The following is a 15,755-nucleotide window of genomic DNA, read 5'->3' on the forward strand; positions in this document are numbered from 1 at the left end:
TGATGCTGAGGGCTGATGGAGAGGGTAAAATAAACATGAGTGAGCCACATAATGGAGAGGCTGGGATAGCCCATGAAGGGTTCTCAGACTGTTCATTAATAGCTTTCTTGGGATGCAGGAGTGAGAAAGCAGTGGACAGCCAAAGTACCTTTCTTTTCTCGACACAGGTCCTACTTTGTGCTAACGGAATGTGTCTCTTCACAAAGTCCCCAAAACCAAGGGTGGGTCCTTTTTCTTGGAGACTAGGGGGAAGAAGGCCAACTCTACAAATCCTCCTCTGTCCTTGGTGCCTCTGTGCTTGTCACCAATGCCACCAGTGTGTGAAGCACCTTCTGCTTTGTGAGATTGCAGATGCTGAATGCATCATTTGATGCCTTTTTCCTGATGAAGGAGATGGTTCACATGCCTTTTTTTTGCTAGTATGGAGGACTTTGCCATATTGCTCCTTCCACACAGACCTCCCCTTCAGGCCACACACACATCCCTTGGTGGCAACCAGTGAAGCTCTGCTGATTCCCTGTGCTTGCCCTTGAGGCAGATCTAGTCCTTGCAGTGCTGAGCTGTGCCAGCCATCCCTGGGCACTGCTGGTCCACTGCTGTGCCCTGACACTGGACTGCACCAGAGAGCAGTGCTATGTCCTGGTTCCCCTGCTGTCAGTCCTGGCTCTCAGGAACAGTGTCAGCATGGGGCTGGTGCTGCTGTCATCCTTCAGTTTAGTAGGTAAATCAGTAACCATCGCACCACACAGGGCTGTGCAGTGAAGACATGGTGGGTTTTTTTCTTGTTCTAAATCAGTGTCTAAACAGTGAGAAAAATATCTGCTCTGCTTGAAAAGAGAGAGCCTCCACTGCTGTGATCCAAGACTGCCTGCAGCCTCTGGGTGAGCCAGAACTGGGATGAAAAGTCCCATCACTTAAATCTGGTGGCTCTGCAGAACTGTTTGCAATTGAGCTGCTCCATCTCGTGGCTACAGGAGAAATGAGAAACACGGCTTCAGCCCTGCAATATCTCTGTCTCCATCTGCGGTTAGACAGTTTATCCCAACCTGCCCCCACCAGCTGAGCACCGGGCTCCTTGTCCTCGCTGGCTCTTTTTGCTCCACCATCCTCACTGTGGACAGCTCAGGAGCGACAAGCAAGGGAGAGCCGAAAGCTCTGATGGTTATGGGCAGAGAGGGCCAGAGCACAAGAACAGCTGAAATGGAGCTTTTCTGTAGAGGAAGTGACCACAAGTACTGCCTGTATGTCACTGGCGGGGCCGAGGGGCTGGGGGCAGGAAGCTGCTGTGCTGGTACAGCGATCTGACTGCAGGCCTTCTCACTTGTGTTTAGTGTCCTCTGGACAGACCTTGCAGGTTGAGGGAGGCACCAGCAAACCCTGGCTGTTTACCAAGGCCAAGAGTGCCCCAGAAGACAAGGATCCTTTCAGTGCTGGAGGGGCTAAATCTGCTGCCTAGCAGAACGGGTGAGCTGGTCTCACTCTTTGAGCCCTGACATGTTTAGTCTTGAAGTGATCTAGTATTTGTTGAGCAACATGTCTCAGTTTCCATAGAGAAATCAACTGGGGATGCTCCTGAGGCCAGGTAGACATTTTCCACCTCATAACCTTGAGAGTGGTGAAATTTAAAACTGCTGGAGATCTCTCTCTTATATTGCTTCTTTTGCACTTTCAGTAGTTCTCCAGCTCCGCACAGCAGGTGTTCAAGCAGGGCTCATGCACCCCAGCCAAAGGCCCTATGCCTATGCCTCTCCTCTGCCTAACGATGGAATAATTTTGACAATTCTAAAGCATTTTTTTCCTACTCAAACCATTAGCTATGCTGGTCTTCAAGATATCATGACCTTTGAAAGACTTGAGGCAGCAATTTTGCAAATTATCTCCTGACAGATCATGCAAACCTCAAAACCATAAGACCGCCCTGTCATGACCGGATGGGTACTTCAACTGTAATTTTTCAAGGTGGGAAAAAAATCAGTTACTGAAGGTGATCAAGATTTCATTTTATTTTTCACCGTTTTGAATAGCACATAGAACTCCAGGAAAGTAACTGTGTAACTGGACCTTCTTCCCAAAAGGCACTTGTATGCATTTTGAGCCAATTAGGCTGCTCATATGGTCAAGGAACTGCAATCTTGTGGGGTGCACACATTCTGTGAGGACCACAAGAGTCTCAGATCCCACATGTCTCATCGTTCCCTTTCTTCTTAATAGAAAAAGTCAGTTTTCCTTGCCTTGTTTCTGGGGCCTGTGTAATGGCACAGTGTGTCTGTGAGAAACTGTTAGACGTTTACAGCAGCCCTCGTGGCAGGAAGGGAAGGTCCCTGAATGCCATTATGAGAAAATAATAAACTGAAGAAGAACATAAGCATTGTTTTAGGCAAGAAAAAAAGTGTGTTTAAAGTGGCATCCCGTCTTTGACTACAGCCAGCAATGGATGTTTAGGGGAGGAGTGTAAGAAACTGTGTTTAGAGAAAAATTCAAGTTGCCAGCTAAATTGTGGTGTCTGGTGTTCCTACAGTAGCAGAAATTAAAAGGCAGTAAGTCTCCAAGTTTAGTTAATTAGCATGATGAGTTTAAATACTTAGAAATGCAGTGACAGCAGTGAGAATTTGGCAACATTGCTTTTTCCTGAGTTTATATTGATATGATATTCCTCAAAGGAAATATTCTTACAAAACTGTATGTTTTCAGAAGGCTTGTTTGAGGGGAAAAAAGAGAAACTTTTAAAAATAATTTTTTATTAAAATTCATGTTGCTTTCTCTGTGTTCTGCTCTATTACTTCGTTATGTAAACTGTATTACTTCGTTATACCACGGTTGTGCCAAACATCAACTCATGGTCTACTGTAATCTAAACAGGCCAACAGCAATGCATGTCTTTATGATATCATGACGTACCAGTAAGATTTAATTTTGCTGTGGTCAGACCTGGAGCGTGCAGAGGATTTTGCTGCTAATGAAAATCTCTCTCTTCTTGTTTATGCATAGTTGGAAGCGTCAGTTTGGTGTTTTGATAACATTACAACTTGTTTATCAAATACTATCTCTGCCGAGCACTGTGCTCATGACGTGTGGTGTTTGCTGTGCCTGAACACACCACTTTTAGGGTGATTTAGGTGCCTGCACAGGACATCACAAGGCACCATGACTGTTTGGCATTGTCACAGTAGAGTTGTCTGTCCCCTTCTAAATGTACCTGTTCAGTGTTGTCCCGGTGGCATAGGCAGGGTCTGTTATTTTTTTCCATTTTATGTGTGGGGAATCAAAGCAGAGATAATCAGGACTTTCTAAAGGTTATACAAGACACCTGCAGTAGAGTGCAGTTTCCCAGATCCAAATATCCAATCCCAACACAATATTTTTAGCCAGTCCTTTCCTGGTGTCCACCTCCCTGTCTGCAGCCCAGGAGAGACAACATTGCATCAATCAGGGCTGGGGTTCACACCCTTCTAGAAGTCCTAAATTCTTCTTAAATAATTTGTCTATCTGCCCTGTCATATTCAGAATGAACTATTCACAGGTGGTAAGGGTTGAAACTGTTGAAACTATGTAGTAACATGCAAAAGAAGTAATTAAGAATATGACTAAGTATATATCCTGTCATTTTCTGTACGTACATGATCACTTAATTAATTTGAGTCCTGTTTAATTTTGGTAACATTTTAGTTAGAGTAAGGCTGTGTGAACTAGGACAAGGAGAGGTTCGTGTCACCTCTAATCTAAGGGAGCCTTTGTATCTCTATTATGCTACAGTTTGTGTGCATAGTTAGATATGTAGTCCCCATAGGAAGGGGTCCACATGGCACCACAGCCTGGGTTTCAACCAAAAGAAGAGCTGCGGTTCCTGCCCTCTCCTTTGTGCCATCTTCCCCCTCCTCTTCCCATTGTCCATCTCTTGCTTTCCTCAGAGGGTTGGTGTGTGGGGGCTGAGCGTGCATCGTTCTGTCCTCTTTTTAAATGCCCCTTCTGTGAAAGGTTTAAAGGGCTTTTAGTGGACAACATTTGCTGTGAGTTTAGAAATATCTGTCTTGCTGCCTGAACATGGAGCTCGTTTACTGCTCATTTGGTACCGCAAACTCTTCAGACTTCTCACACTTATTAATTTTTAGTGAAATCAAATTCATATGAATAACTAGATGACACTGATGAAGATGTTAGAAGCATTTATCAGGCCACATCCTTTTCCTGTTGTTTTCCTGGTAAGCAGTTCTTAAGCCAAATATTTAAATATTTTAGCTTTAAACATCTCTGGTCTTGAGCATTTCTTTGTAAATAACCACAACCACTGAAGCAAAATGAAGCAGGGCTATAACTCTGGTGCTGATTTAGCAGTCAGGTTTGTGATTTGAATTAAGTGGGGAGGGGGAGAAAGTGTTAGAAGATCTATTTCTTTAACTACAGGATTTTAATTTTTTTAATTATTTCTAGCATAATTCAGGTTTTGCAGAGTTGATTCTCAGTTCATGTTTTGCAGTGCTGACACCTGGTTCTTTTGAGTAAATTGTTCCAGGATTCAGAATATTGTTTCTCCAGTCTTTCTGATTTCATAAACTTGTGAAAAGTTAGATCAAATTTGAGATCAAGAAGAGTCCAAGCCTCTAGAGCTGCAGTTTAATAGCATATACAAAGCCTGCTGCATCGCAGCCAAATCTCTGCCTGAAACTATAATTGGTGGAACAAATTTGAGTTCCTCAAGAGTAGTAAAAAAGAGTAACTATTTGTTACACTCGCTTTCTTCTTTGTTTAACCATACCTGGTTTATCAAACTAAGAAATATTGACCATTTCTGTGTAGAACACTTGCTTATGATTCTGGATTGAGGAGAAGGTATGTTTGGAGGGAAACCCACCCATGTTAATTTAATTGTAATCCTCCCCCAAACAAATGGCTACACTATATAATTATGTCCTTACCACTCTTCTGCTCAGTAGCATCTTCCACACCAGTGTCCAAGTGACCCCTGGTAGAGTCAGCTGCTGCTCTGCTGCTCAGAGATTTTCAGCCTGGTCTTAACATCACGTAAGCAACAGGGTAGGAAAAAAATAAAAGAGGCATGCAATGCTGTTGTAAAACCATTTATATTCATTAACTTGGTGCTGGTTACACTGACACACTTATTTTTGTACAGACTGGAACCAGAAAAGCACCTCTGATATTGGTAGGTGATTGTCTGTACATCTTTGGGCTAGACGTTTGGTTCCTGTGTTCTAGTCAGAAAGAAAAAGCACTCTTAAAAAAAATCAACTATTTTAAAAATACTTCAGAAATTACAATAGTCTAAAATTATTTTAAAGCTGAGATGTCTCCTGATAACGTATCTCTGATCTTTAGGCATTTACAGATCTCACTGAAGCTCATGTGTGCACTCTTCACCTTCCAGTCAAATGAAATGAGAGAATAGCTGACTGCTCCTTTTATAGTGATGACTGAAAAAGCAGGGACCTGAAGACTGGACTAATGGTGAGTCCCTGGTGTGGATGTAACTCTGATATTGGCAGAGATTGGCAATGGAATCAGCCACACTGAATTCTAATTAATTTTTAAAGACATTTGATATTGGCATTGATAAAGGTTTCCATCAGTGGGTGGACTGGGTGAAAACAGGATGAAAGCTTTATCTGGTGATACCTCTTGATTTGTACAAGGGCCACACTGTAGGAAGAGTGCAGCAGAGAGTAAGAGACAGCAACTGGTGACAGAAAAACCAAGTCATGGCTTGTGTGGCCAAGGGTGTTTCAAGGGCAGAAGGCTGGAGGCAAGATGGGAGACTGTGTGCGATGCATGTTCTTTGTTAAAAAATTATATATTAAATCTTGTCAGCATTCCATAGCAGGGAATTCTCACTGATTGATTTGCCGGAGTCAGGCTGAAGGTGGCGGTAGCGAATTCTGTCCTAAAAATCACACTGAACACCTTTTTTACATAATAGACCTGGTGCTTGGTGCAGTTAGGAGATACCAGAATATTTGTATCTGAAGGTAGGACATTTTTGCTTCTCTTTTTCTCCTGTCTGCAGTACTGAGCCAACACAGAGGTAATTCCCACTGAGCTGGACTGAAATCTGTGAGTGATGATGCTCGAAGCGCCAGGCTGTGCTCTAAATGAATAATGGTGTCAGAGAGAGCAGGCGTTTGGGTTCCAACATGAGCGTGGAAATGCAGCATGTGCTTGTTCTCACGCTGTCAGCATCCTTGCTGCCGAGGCTCTGGCTGTAGTATCAACTTTGGTCCCTTCTTATGTTTGTGTGTTGCCAGAAAACAACAATGAAATGGACTTTTACAAACTTTAGCTGGCACAGAATTTGTTTGACAGGAATATATAAATAAGAGATGACCTGGTTGAATCTCCCAAGCTGAATTTCCAGCACTGGAAGTCAAAAGAGGAGAAAGAACAGGAGGTTCTGCGATGTAGAGTGGGCAGATGGGGTTTAGTCATTTAGAGAAGTTTGTGACTCAAAACAAATTGTATTGTCTACTTCCAAGAGAAAGATTTAATTCTCAGGATATCTTTGTGTTTTCACTTCTAAAGCCTAAAGAGAAACAACTTGGAAGGTGATAGTTTTTGTAACAATTTTACTGTCTTTATTAAGCATACAGCTTGTTGTTATATTAAAACCAAACAAAAAACAACAATGAAAACCCTAAAAAAATTCATGCTTACCACAGTTCAGATTTTGCTATTTTTAACCAGCCAAGTGATCTCCTATAGTTTCAAGGCAATCATGTCACAGGGCCCTGCTTTGCAGTGTGATTTCAGTACCTTAGAATGAGAGAGCTGGAAATATGCAGAGTTCTCTGATTTACTGAAACTGTTATGTGCTGGGCACGCTTAAAAATACACAGTGCAGAGGGAAAAGAGGGACAGAGATTTGCAAGAACTCAGTGTAGTTATTTTGATGACTTTACAGTGTTTCAGCAATTTTTTCAACTGCAGTAGGAACTGAGAGCAAGACTTGGTTTCACTGAATTGGAATTACTTGCCTTTGGTGTAGGAGCAGAGATAAGGCTCTGTCTGTAAAAGGTACGAGGAGGAGGTATTAGGATCTCCTAAAAGAAATGACATGTATGTTTTGGTATGATTTTAAGAAATACTGAGGAAAACTCCCCAACCAATGTAAACTTGAGCGAAGGGATGATGAACCATGGTAACTTAGTAAATAAACAGATCAAAGGTATCCGAAAAACACCACAATCTTCATTTTTTCCAGTAACACCAGGCAATTAGTGGATTTAATAGAGATAATAATCGCTGTGTGAACTTTTATTAACCTACAAGGGCAGTCATATGTGGTCTCCTTTCCAGAGCTCATATAGCTTCTGGCATAATTATTGGCTGCATCTTTTTCAGTAATGAGTTGATTGGGATGGCGGAGATGCTTAATAAGCATCTGTATGGTTTCATCTGCAGGATACAGATATGCAAGTACACAGATAGATGATCTGAGAGCCCAGATGTCCAAGCACCCTGCTGTCCTTGGGGTGGGCAAGTCAGAAGTTAAAATATTGAATTGCTCACTGGAGATGCCAAAAGCTCTTCATTGAGTGTTGAGGGAGCCTCACTAGTTTCTGTATTTGACACTGCAGGATGGTGCTTTGCTTGAGGTGGAAGCAGCTGCTTCCCTCAAATGACAGTGTGACATCTTTACAGCGTGGTAAAAGGCAGCTCAGAAATAAAGCTGCTGAGAGGACCTCTGGGAAAGTGGAAAGGTACACTGAGCACTGGCACTGCTGTGGGGGCCAAAATGAAACCTTAGTTTCATTTCAGCACATTGCGCAAAAGATAAAATATATATTTTTTTTAATATATAGCTCATATGACCAGACAACCTACAGCCTTTCTCTGCTCTCTCTGTTAGCTGTAACAGGAATGTCTCATGTTTACTTAAACATGTCTCAATGTTTACTTACAGTTGCATTTTTAAAAAGGAAAAATAGTGGTGTTGGAGTGTGATCTTGGTGTGATGATCATGTATGTCCATGTTGTTTCCATGCTGTTTGCAGTATCCAGAACTACAAGAAGACTTCACCCGTGCACTGAACTAGGTAAATTCAGTCTTGGTTGGAATGAGAAGATAAATAGCAGGATGTGTTTGCTTCAAAACACCTGCATCATGGGCAAGCTTTGAGATTTGTCATGAGGTCTGCAAGCGTGCCCTGCCTCCCACAGCGCTGCCCCTTCTGCTTTAAATGAGTGAGCACTGTGACCTTCTGTACAGGCAGCATGTATAAAAGCAGCTGGGTATGGTGTGGAAGAGGTGCCAGGTGCTGGGTGAGGGTTTTTGCAGTGAAATGTGTCAGTACAGATCAGGTAGTGTAGGTGGCATCCTGGTGTCCCCCCAACAGGTCTTTTGGACTTAGGTACTGAGTTCACTCCTGGGAGTGTGAGTCCTCACCTTGGAGCAATGGGTGCTGGAGAAAGCAGTGCCATCCCTATGACCTATTGGTAAGGCAGAAAGGACAGTGATTAAAGAAAAAGTAAATTAAAAATCCATGGTTCCAGCATGAACTTGGCTCTGGTGATCCCTCAGTCATGTCATATGCTGCAGTGAGTGTTGCCAGCATTTCTTTTATTTTGCAGATATTTTAAAGTGAAATTTCTGACAGGGCCAAAGGCAATAAATTTTGGCGCTCCAGGAACACAGAATCACTTTGCAGGACCTGAGCTACACCAGCTGCTTGGCTACTGGTTCACCTTTTCACTTCCTCTATTTCCATCACTAGATGGAGAGCAGTCTGTCTGTGCAGTGTGGGATCGTATCTCTCACTTTCATTCTAACTTCCTCAGATGAAAGGCACTATATAAATATGACTATTCTTAGTCTGTTCAAGTGTGTTTCAGTGCTAACACTTGCTTTAGTCTGTGCGTTGGCCTGACGTTAAAAAGATAAACAAAAGATTGCTTGTGTGAATTTGGCATACCCTTGCTGAAGGGGTGAGTTTTATCTCTGGAGTTTTCCAGTTAACAGTGAGGTAACTGAACTCCAAAAGCTCATCACATAGTGCTATTTTGTGGCAATCAGTTCCTAGGAGTGGTATTCCAATGCAAATAAATTTCTAGCCAACAGTTGCTCCTGCCGAGTAATTTTTAGGCAGCCAGTGTATTTCCTCATCTCAGAGCTGTTTTAAGAAGAAAATGGGAAAAGTTTGCCATGAAATAGGTAGAGGAGAATCATACACTGATGTCAAATTGGGAATTAAATTGGTGTGCAGCAGCCAAGGTCTCATCGTCCCCTAACTCCATAAAGGGATTATCCAAGCTTCTGCCATTTGCACTGTGGTGCTGAGCAGGTCCCTGCAGGCTCTCATGGTAGCTGACAGTCACCTCAGAAGGTCTGTACGCAGGGCTGGTGGGCTCTCTGTTTTCTCCCACTAGACTTGCCAGTTCCTCAAAGGACGCTGCCTCTGCACAGCTCCTCTCCTTGTGTTTGGGTGGAAGAATGGGGAGGGCACCCAAGACTCGTAGGAATAAATTGGTTTAAAGTGGAAAATGTTCTGAATGTGAGGAGGAAATAAACCTGCTAAACCGTTTTGATGAGAGAGGCAGAAGTCTGTACCTTTGAGTAGCCTCGGTCTATCTCTCGCATGGGTTTTGGACAGGTTAAGTTGTGGTGTTGGAGAAAAAGCCTTGAGAGAAATATCACTTAGAGCAGCAGACAGTGCTGCGAGGTTTGGGAGGATATTTGTCTGAAGATCAAACTCTGAAGTTTCAGTCTTTCAGCCCCGTTCAGCTTTCTTTTGTGATCTGGAGGCTGCCTTAGGCAGTGAGGTGGCTGCTCTTCTCACTTTGAAGATTTCTGAGCGCTTGAAAATACCTGATACGACAAACTGCCAGAGTGACATTTATCAGGCTTTCTTTGTGGTTGATCATTCTCAACCGAGTGGAAAGCTGTCTGCTTTGTGTGTTTTAGCTGATGTATGTAATCATAATGAAATGATGTTGGACTGACTCTACAGGGCACATGCCCATCTGTGCTCACTGTGGCCCCTTAGGAGAAGTTCTGTGCTCAAGTAGAATTGGGAAATGGAAGATCATATAACTGACCAGGCAAAGGGACAGGGAAGAAGTTTGGAGAACAAATCCTGTGTGGTTTTGTTTGTTGTTAGGTTTTGTTTGTTTGTTTGTTTGTTTTAAATTGAGTTCATGTTATTTTCCTGGTTGGCCAAACTACCTTCTATGCTCTTCTGTCATTCAGTTGTTTCGTAAGTCTACAAAATACAGCTTAAGAAATCACACTGACTATTGAACAAATGCTAATTGTAGGATGTTGATGGAGTTATCTGCCATTCATAAAAATGTCCTCAAGAAAAATCAGCCCTCTTCTGCGTTGTAAATACCTGTGGGGTTTGGCCCTGTTGGAAGAGTTTAACTGGATAAAACCAAAATTGCTTTTTGTGAATATTCTCACCTGTGTGTCCTGAAACAGCCTTGTCCAGAAAAATTAAAGGTTAAATACAGCTGCTCTTTAAGGTCTGTGGTTAACTGTGCAATTATGGTTTTGTTCAACTCACAGAACTGAAAATGTAATTTTTAAAGACACAGTTTTGGGTGGTTTTGGATAGCACTTGATTTTTTTTTTAATTTTTTTTTTCCACTGAGACAGTATTTCTTTGACTTTGCAGTATAACTGAGGTCCTGGAAGGAAACTTGGGCATGTGAGGCATTCACATTCAGGTTCCTATCATTTTTCTCTGTATTAAGAATAACATCAAGAGAGAAGAAACTTCATCTGTTGTGCTGAATCCATGTATTGACTCAGGAAAATTTTTGTTGTTTTAAAATGTCAAATACTTTTCAGCTTTATTCATCAACAAAATTGTTTTGTACCTTCTCCAGCTGCATGAGGATTTTTATTGCTTTTGTTCAGGTATAAAAATACAACCAACTAGAGACGCTCCAGAGTTAACAGGAAATTTCATAGAGGAACCTGTATGTAAAATTCTGATTTAGAAAGAACTATATTCTTAGCTGCAGGTCAAATACAGGATTTAGGTGTTTTACTTAAACGTAAGTTCATCTTGAAAAGCAGTGGATGGAAAGTGACACCTTCTTGCTCAAAAGACCTGTTTTCTTTTTGTGGTAAAAACCCAGGTTATTGTAATAGCCTGTAAAGCCACCCCCCCCCCCCATGCTCTCTTTCTTCTTTCTCTTTTCTTCAAAGATTTCAAGCATGCTTAGAGAGGCTGCTCTCATTTGGATATATAACAGGCAAAATTTAGACAAATGAAGACTTTCATAAAATGGCTCCTGTTTCCTTCATTGAGAAAATCACATTGATTTCTTTCTGTAAGTGGAACTCTCTCCCTGCCTGAGTTTGCTGTGACTCTACTCCTGACTAAGCACTGACAGGAGCGAATGTTGTCTCCCTAGTCCTGGCAAATCAAACTTCTCCCCAACCCCTGCATATGAGAGCCCCCACACACTTTCCCTCTCTGCTTACTGCATGCTCTTATTCCTTTGAAAATTAGAATATGACCTTTTTAAAGTGCTTAGTGATAAATGAGTTGAAAGTCAAGGGTACTGCTTCATTAGTCCTGACTTGAATAATCCTAGCCTTGTGTGATGGGTCACAGTTGCTTCTGACAAGTAACTTTTAGGCAGCCAGTGTATTTCCTCATCTCAGAGCTGCTTTAAGAAGAAAATGGGAAAAGTTTGCCATGAAATAGGTAGAGGAGAATCATACACTGATGTTAAATTGGGAAATTAAAATGTATTTTCAAATCATACACTTTATATATACAGTTTATTTAGTAAATCATGTTCTTTCTCACACATATTTCATATGCAAATTAATGTGAAAAGTGCAAAAAGGAAAGGTTAACTCATATCGAAAAGGCTGTAAGTTTCTGAGTGATTAAGGCAGTAACAAATAATGTTTAGAAAACCTACTGTTTTGGAAATCTTCTCCACTTGCTGCTACATGGATAATGGCAAAGATTATGATAAAAACCTTTCTTTGCCTCCCAACTCCTTGTACACCTCAGCTGCAGTCATAGTTTTAGTACTAAGAAGTTTTAAAATGTTCGTATATCAGGCCCACCGTTAGATATGTGCAGCTGACTACTTGCACAGTCAAACACTTCTATGGAAATCAACTGGCATCAAATTGTATTTTCAAAACCGGCCCCCTTTCTTTTTAATTTGCTCTGGGCAGAAGGTAATTTCTTTTCACGTTTTGAATAAAGGGAATATCTGCCCCAGAATGAAGATCGGATTACCAGCAGTCTTAGGTTATTTTTACAGCTGAAATTGATTTCTTGATGTGAAAGTGTTTCTGGCTAAGAGCATGAAAAATACCCAGATAAGGGCACAAGAAAAGCTAGGCTTAAATCAGAGCAAGGAAACCTTTAGATTAGATTCAGAGCCAAACTTGCAAATGACATTGTGGTGGTGACAATCCAGAAGTGCTGACTGAGAAGGGTGGAGGCATGCCCAGAAGTGTTTCGGGAAGTGTACAGGATAGGCTAGAAGGACTTCTCTAAGGAATGAGCTGGATAGAGCTGGTCCAGTCTTCCAACTGGAAGCAAGGAAAATATCAGTCACTCCCTAATTTTCTGTGAAGCAGGGCTTGCTTTCTTAATTCCCCTCCCCCAAGAAAGAATGAGCAAACAGGCAGAAGAATTCCATATACATGTTATGTTATGTCTTTGATAGAAATACAGTGATGTAGAAACACAGTTAATCACATTCAGTCTTTCACTATTTGAAGGGGTCCTTTTGGTTTTTCACATGCAAAACCAGTTTTAAAATTGCAAGGGAAAACTGTAATGATTCCTCAGGAAAGGTAATCATAAATATTTGTTGCTCAGAAATTGCTGATACCAAATGTAGTCCATGGGGGTTCCACACTGGGTAGAGTGTCCTCCATGGAAGAGTAGGGGCTGCTGTCCCATGTAGCAGCCCTGACCAGTGTATAATGCTTACAGGGGGAGGATTCACTGTTATCCCAGGATGGCCAAGCTGTCCAAAGCACTGAGCTCCAACAGTGGCCTTCTGTAGGCTGTACAGAACGAAAGAGCAGAGTCAGACTTTTGGCTGGATATTGCCTTTTAACTGCCAGATACCTTCTAAATTAGAAAGAAGGTTTTGAATTGTTGTTTCTGTATTTGCCTCTGACAACAACTTTCTGATCACACTGGCAAAAGGAAAACTGGTGCAGCTATGACAAACCTGATTTTAAGTGCTATTCCCATGATCTGGGTAGTTTTCCTCTGGCAAGCCTTTCACATTTAATAGATACTGTCAAGGCTAATGCTTCTTTTGGTGTCACTCTGACACTTTGCTAATGCTGGTTCCTTTTTCCAATAGTTTTCTTCTTCATCTTTAAAAGGAAGGAAAATATGGCACGGGTTCACATTCACTGGAAAAACATTGTCCTTCTCCCTCTGGCACCCTCCCTGCCATGACCACGGTGACCCTCCTGCAGTGTCAGGGATAAAGCTGTCGGTGTCCTGTGAGGCAAGGGGGAGCCAAAGAAAAGGTTCTTCCACTGCTGGCAGTCCCATCACGTGGCACAAGGCTTAAAGACACGACATGACTCAATAACTTTTTTCAAGTGTGTTTTCTCACGAAATTCTTTTGCAGCAAAATAGTAGAAGATGGCATCCAGGCAGCAGTTCAGGTTGGCAAATATCATAGACACTTGAATGAAGAGGCTGATGGTTTGTTTCAGGTTGCAGTCCACTATCACGTGCTGTCTCACCAGGCACTGGAGGCAGATCGCCAGGTGAACGGGTGTGAAGCACACCAAAAACACCACAAGGTTGATGATAATTACTCGTAGGGAGCCACTGCCTTCTACCTTCTTTTTGGCTTGGCTTTTGTGATTCAGAAGAATCCAGATGTTTTGAGCAGAGCAGAAAACCATCACTGCAAGTGGGATCAAAAATCCAAATATTTCCACAGAAACAATGAGTGGGACACTCCACGCCTTGTCTGACATGTTGTGAAAGCACGTGAAAGGATCTTTCTTATGAAACACATACATTGGGCTGCTGCAAATCCAAGCCACTGCCCAGACAACACAGCAAATCAAGACAGCCCACCTGGGGGATTGGTTGGCTCGACCTTCAAAGGGATGCCTTATGCAGATGTATCTGTCAACAGTGATGCAGACAATGATGAAGACGCTGACGTACGTGTTGACAAAGTAAAGAGCCTGTATGAATGAGCACAGGAGCCCAGGTGCTTCTGTGACAGAGTAGTACAACTTCAGCGGGAGCGAGAGAAGCAGCAGGACATCCGCAAGTGCGAGATTGATCATGTAAACTGAGGTTTTGGTCTGTTTCTTCCAAAAGCAGCAGAACACAGAGAGGGCCAGGGTATTGAGAACCAGCCCAAGAATGAAGGTGGGGATGGAAATCCCCAGCTGCAGAGTCTTTGCTAAGCTGTCGACGGCTGTAAAATCACATTCCCTGCTGCTGTTGGTCATTTCTCCCCTAAAATGACAGAGAGAGCAGGCTGGAAATGTGTCAGGCTCCTGGTAATGCCTTTACAATCCAGATCAAGATACTTTCAAACACAGTTCTGGGCTTTTTTGGTTTTGAGCTACATGCTTGGTCAGCCTTTGGCTATTGTGGAAAGCGAAACCTCATTTCAAGCACAGAGCTTTCTATTTCCATTTTGAGTGGCTTGATCTCTTATAAAGGAGTCTGATTCTCGATGGCAAGTAGTCAATGTCCACTCACTACCATGCCCTGCAATATAATACCATTGAGATATTGAAGAGACTGGCCCATTCAAACATACATTTCCAAAAACTCTAAAGAGTACTGTCTCTCTCTAGTAACTTGTATATTTGTTGAAACTTCCCTAACACTTATGTTTGGTTCTGTTGCTACACAGAGATTAATTAAATTATGTTTCTATATTAAGGTATGTCAATCTGATAGCTGGGATTTTACTCTTATATCAGTGATTCCCTATATCAGTAGTTTTTGCTGATGTGTGCTTTTACTACACCCACATTTACAAGATATTTTAATTTCATATACTGCTTATATCCAATGCAGTATTTTTAAAGGTCAGATCTTTTATCTAGGTGTAAAATGAGTAAGAGTGTTTTCTCACTTGTGTTTAACTTTCAGCACTGTTTCAATTTGGGGTTTGCAAGTACTTCAGATTTTAACTGATTATCTTAGATAATCCAGCAAAGATTAGCAAATGCAAGGCATGACATCTTCATAATACAGCTCTTAATAAAGTATAATTTGTGTGGAATTAAGTGTTATTGCTGTTCTTAAAAATATACGAATGCTTTAACAAACTAAGCCTTAAAAGTGCTTTTTTATAACCTCTCTAAATCAAAATCACAGAAAATCCTAATAAAGGTGAACAAAATTGGTAGTTAAAGTTCCCAGTCCAGTTCAGCCAATCAAGTTGTTAAAAAAAATTTTAGGAGTAAGTGAAGATGTTTTAAGAATAATTTGATCAAGAGGAGAATCTCTGCTTTGGAGGACAAAACATGACAGGTAGCTCTTAAGCAATGCCAAATGGAGCTGAACTTTGCCAGAGAAACCAAAAACCAATTAGTGAAAGATTTTTTTGTCCACATGGCTAAAAAAAAAATAAAGTACAAAACAGAGAGATAGAGAGATGGAGAATAAGTAGTTCTGCTAAACATTAACTGAGGAGATAGCCTTGTGTTTTACCACTACTTTTCATAGGAATGCTGATTTTGTGCTGGAGGTCAGAGATGAGATGACCTGGGGGAATCAGTGAGTGACAATGGAAATCACTGTGTCTGAACACAGAATGCA

The 15,755-nt window shown here is 41.7% G+C and overlaps 1 protein-coding gene across 1 annotated transcript; it reads right to left on the reverse strand.

Moving 5' to 3' along the window:
• Positions 1-13,501: 13,501 nt before the first annotated feature.
• LOC113969073 (G-protein coupled receptor 55-like) lies at positions 13,502-14,556 on the reverse strand. Its single transcript, XM_027686225.1, has one exon. The coding sequence runs from the start codon at positions 14,426-14,428 to the stop codon at positions 13,502-13,504; it is 927 nt and encodes a 308-aa protein (XP_027542026.1). The 5' UTR covers positions 14,429-14,556.
• Positions 14,557-15,755: the final 1,199 nt, after the last annotated feature.

The sequence above is a fragment of the Neopelma chrysocephalum genome, unplaced genomic scaffold, assembly GCF_003984885.1.
Source record: "Neopelma chrysocephalum unplaced genomic scaffold, ASM398488v2 Primary Assembly neopelma1_70, whole genome shotgun sequence".
Taxonomy (NCBI): Eukaryota; Metazoa; Chordata; class Aves; order Passeriformes; family Pipridae; genus Neopelma; species Neopelma chrysocephalum.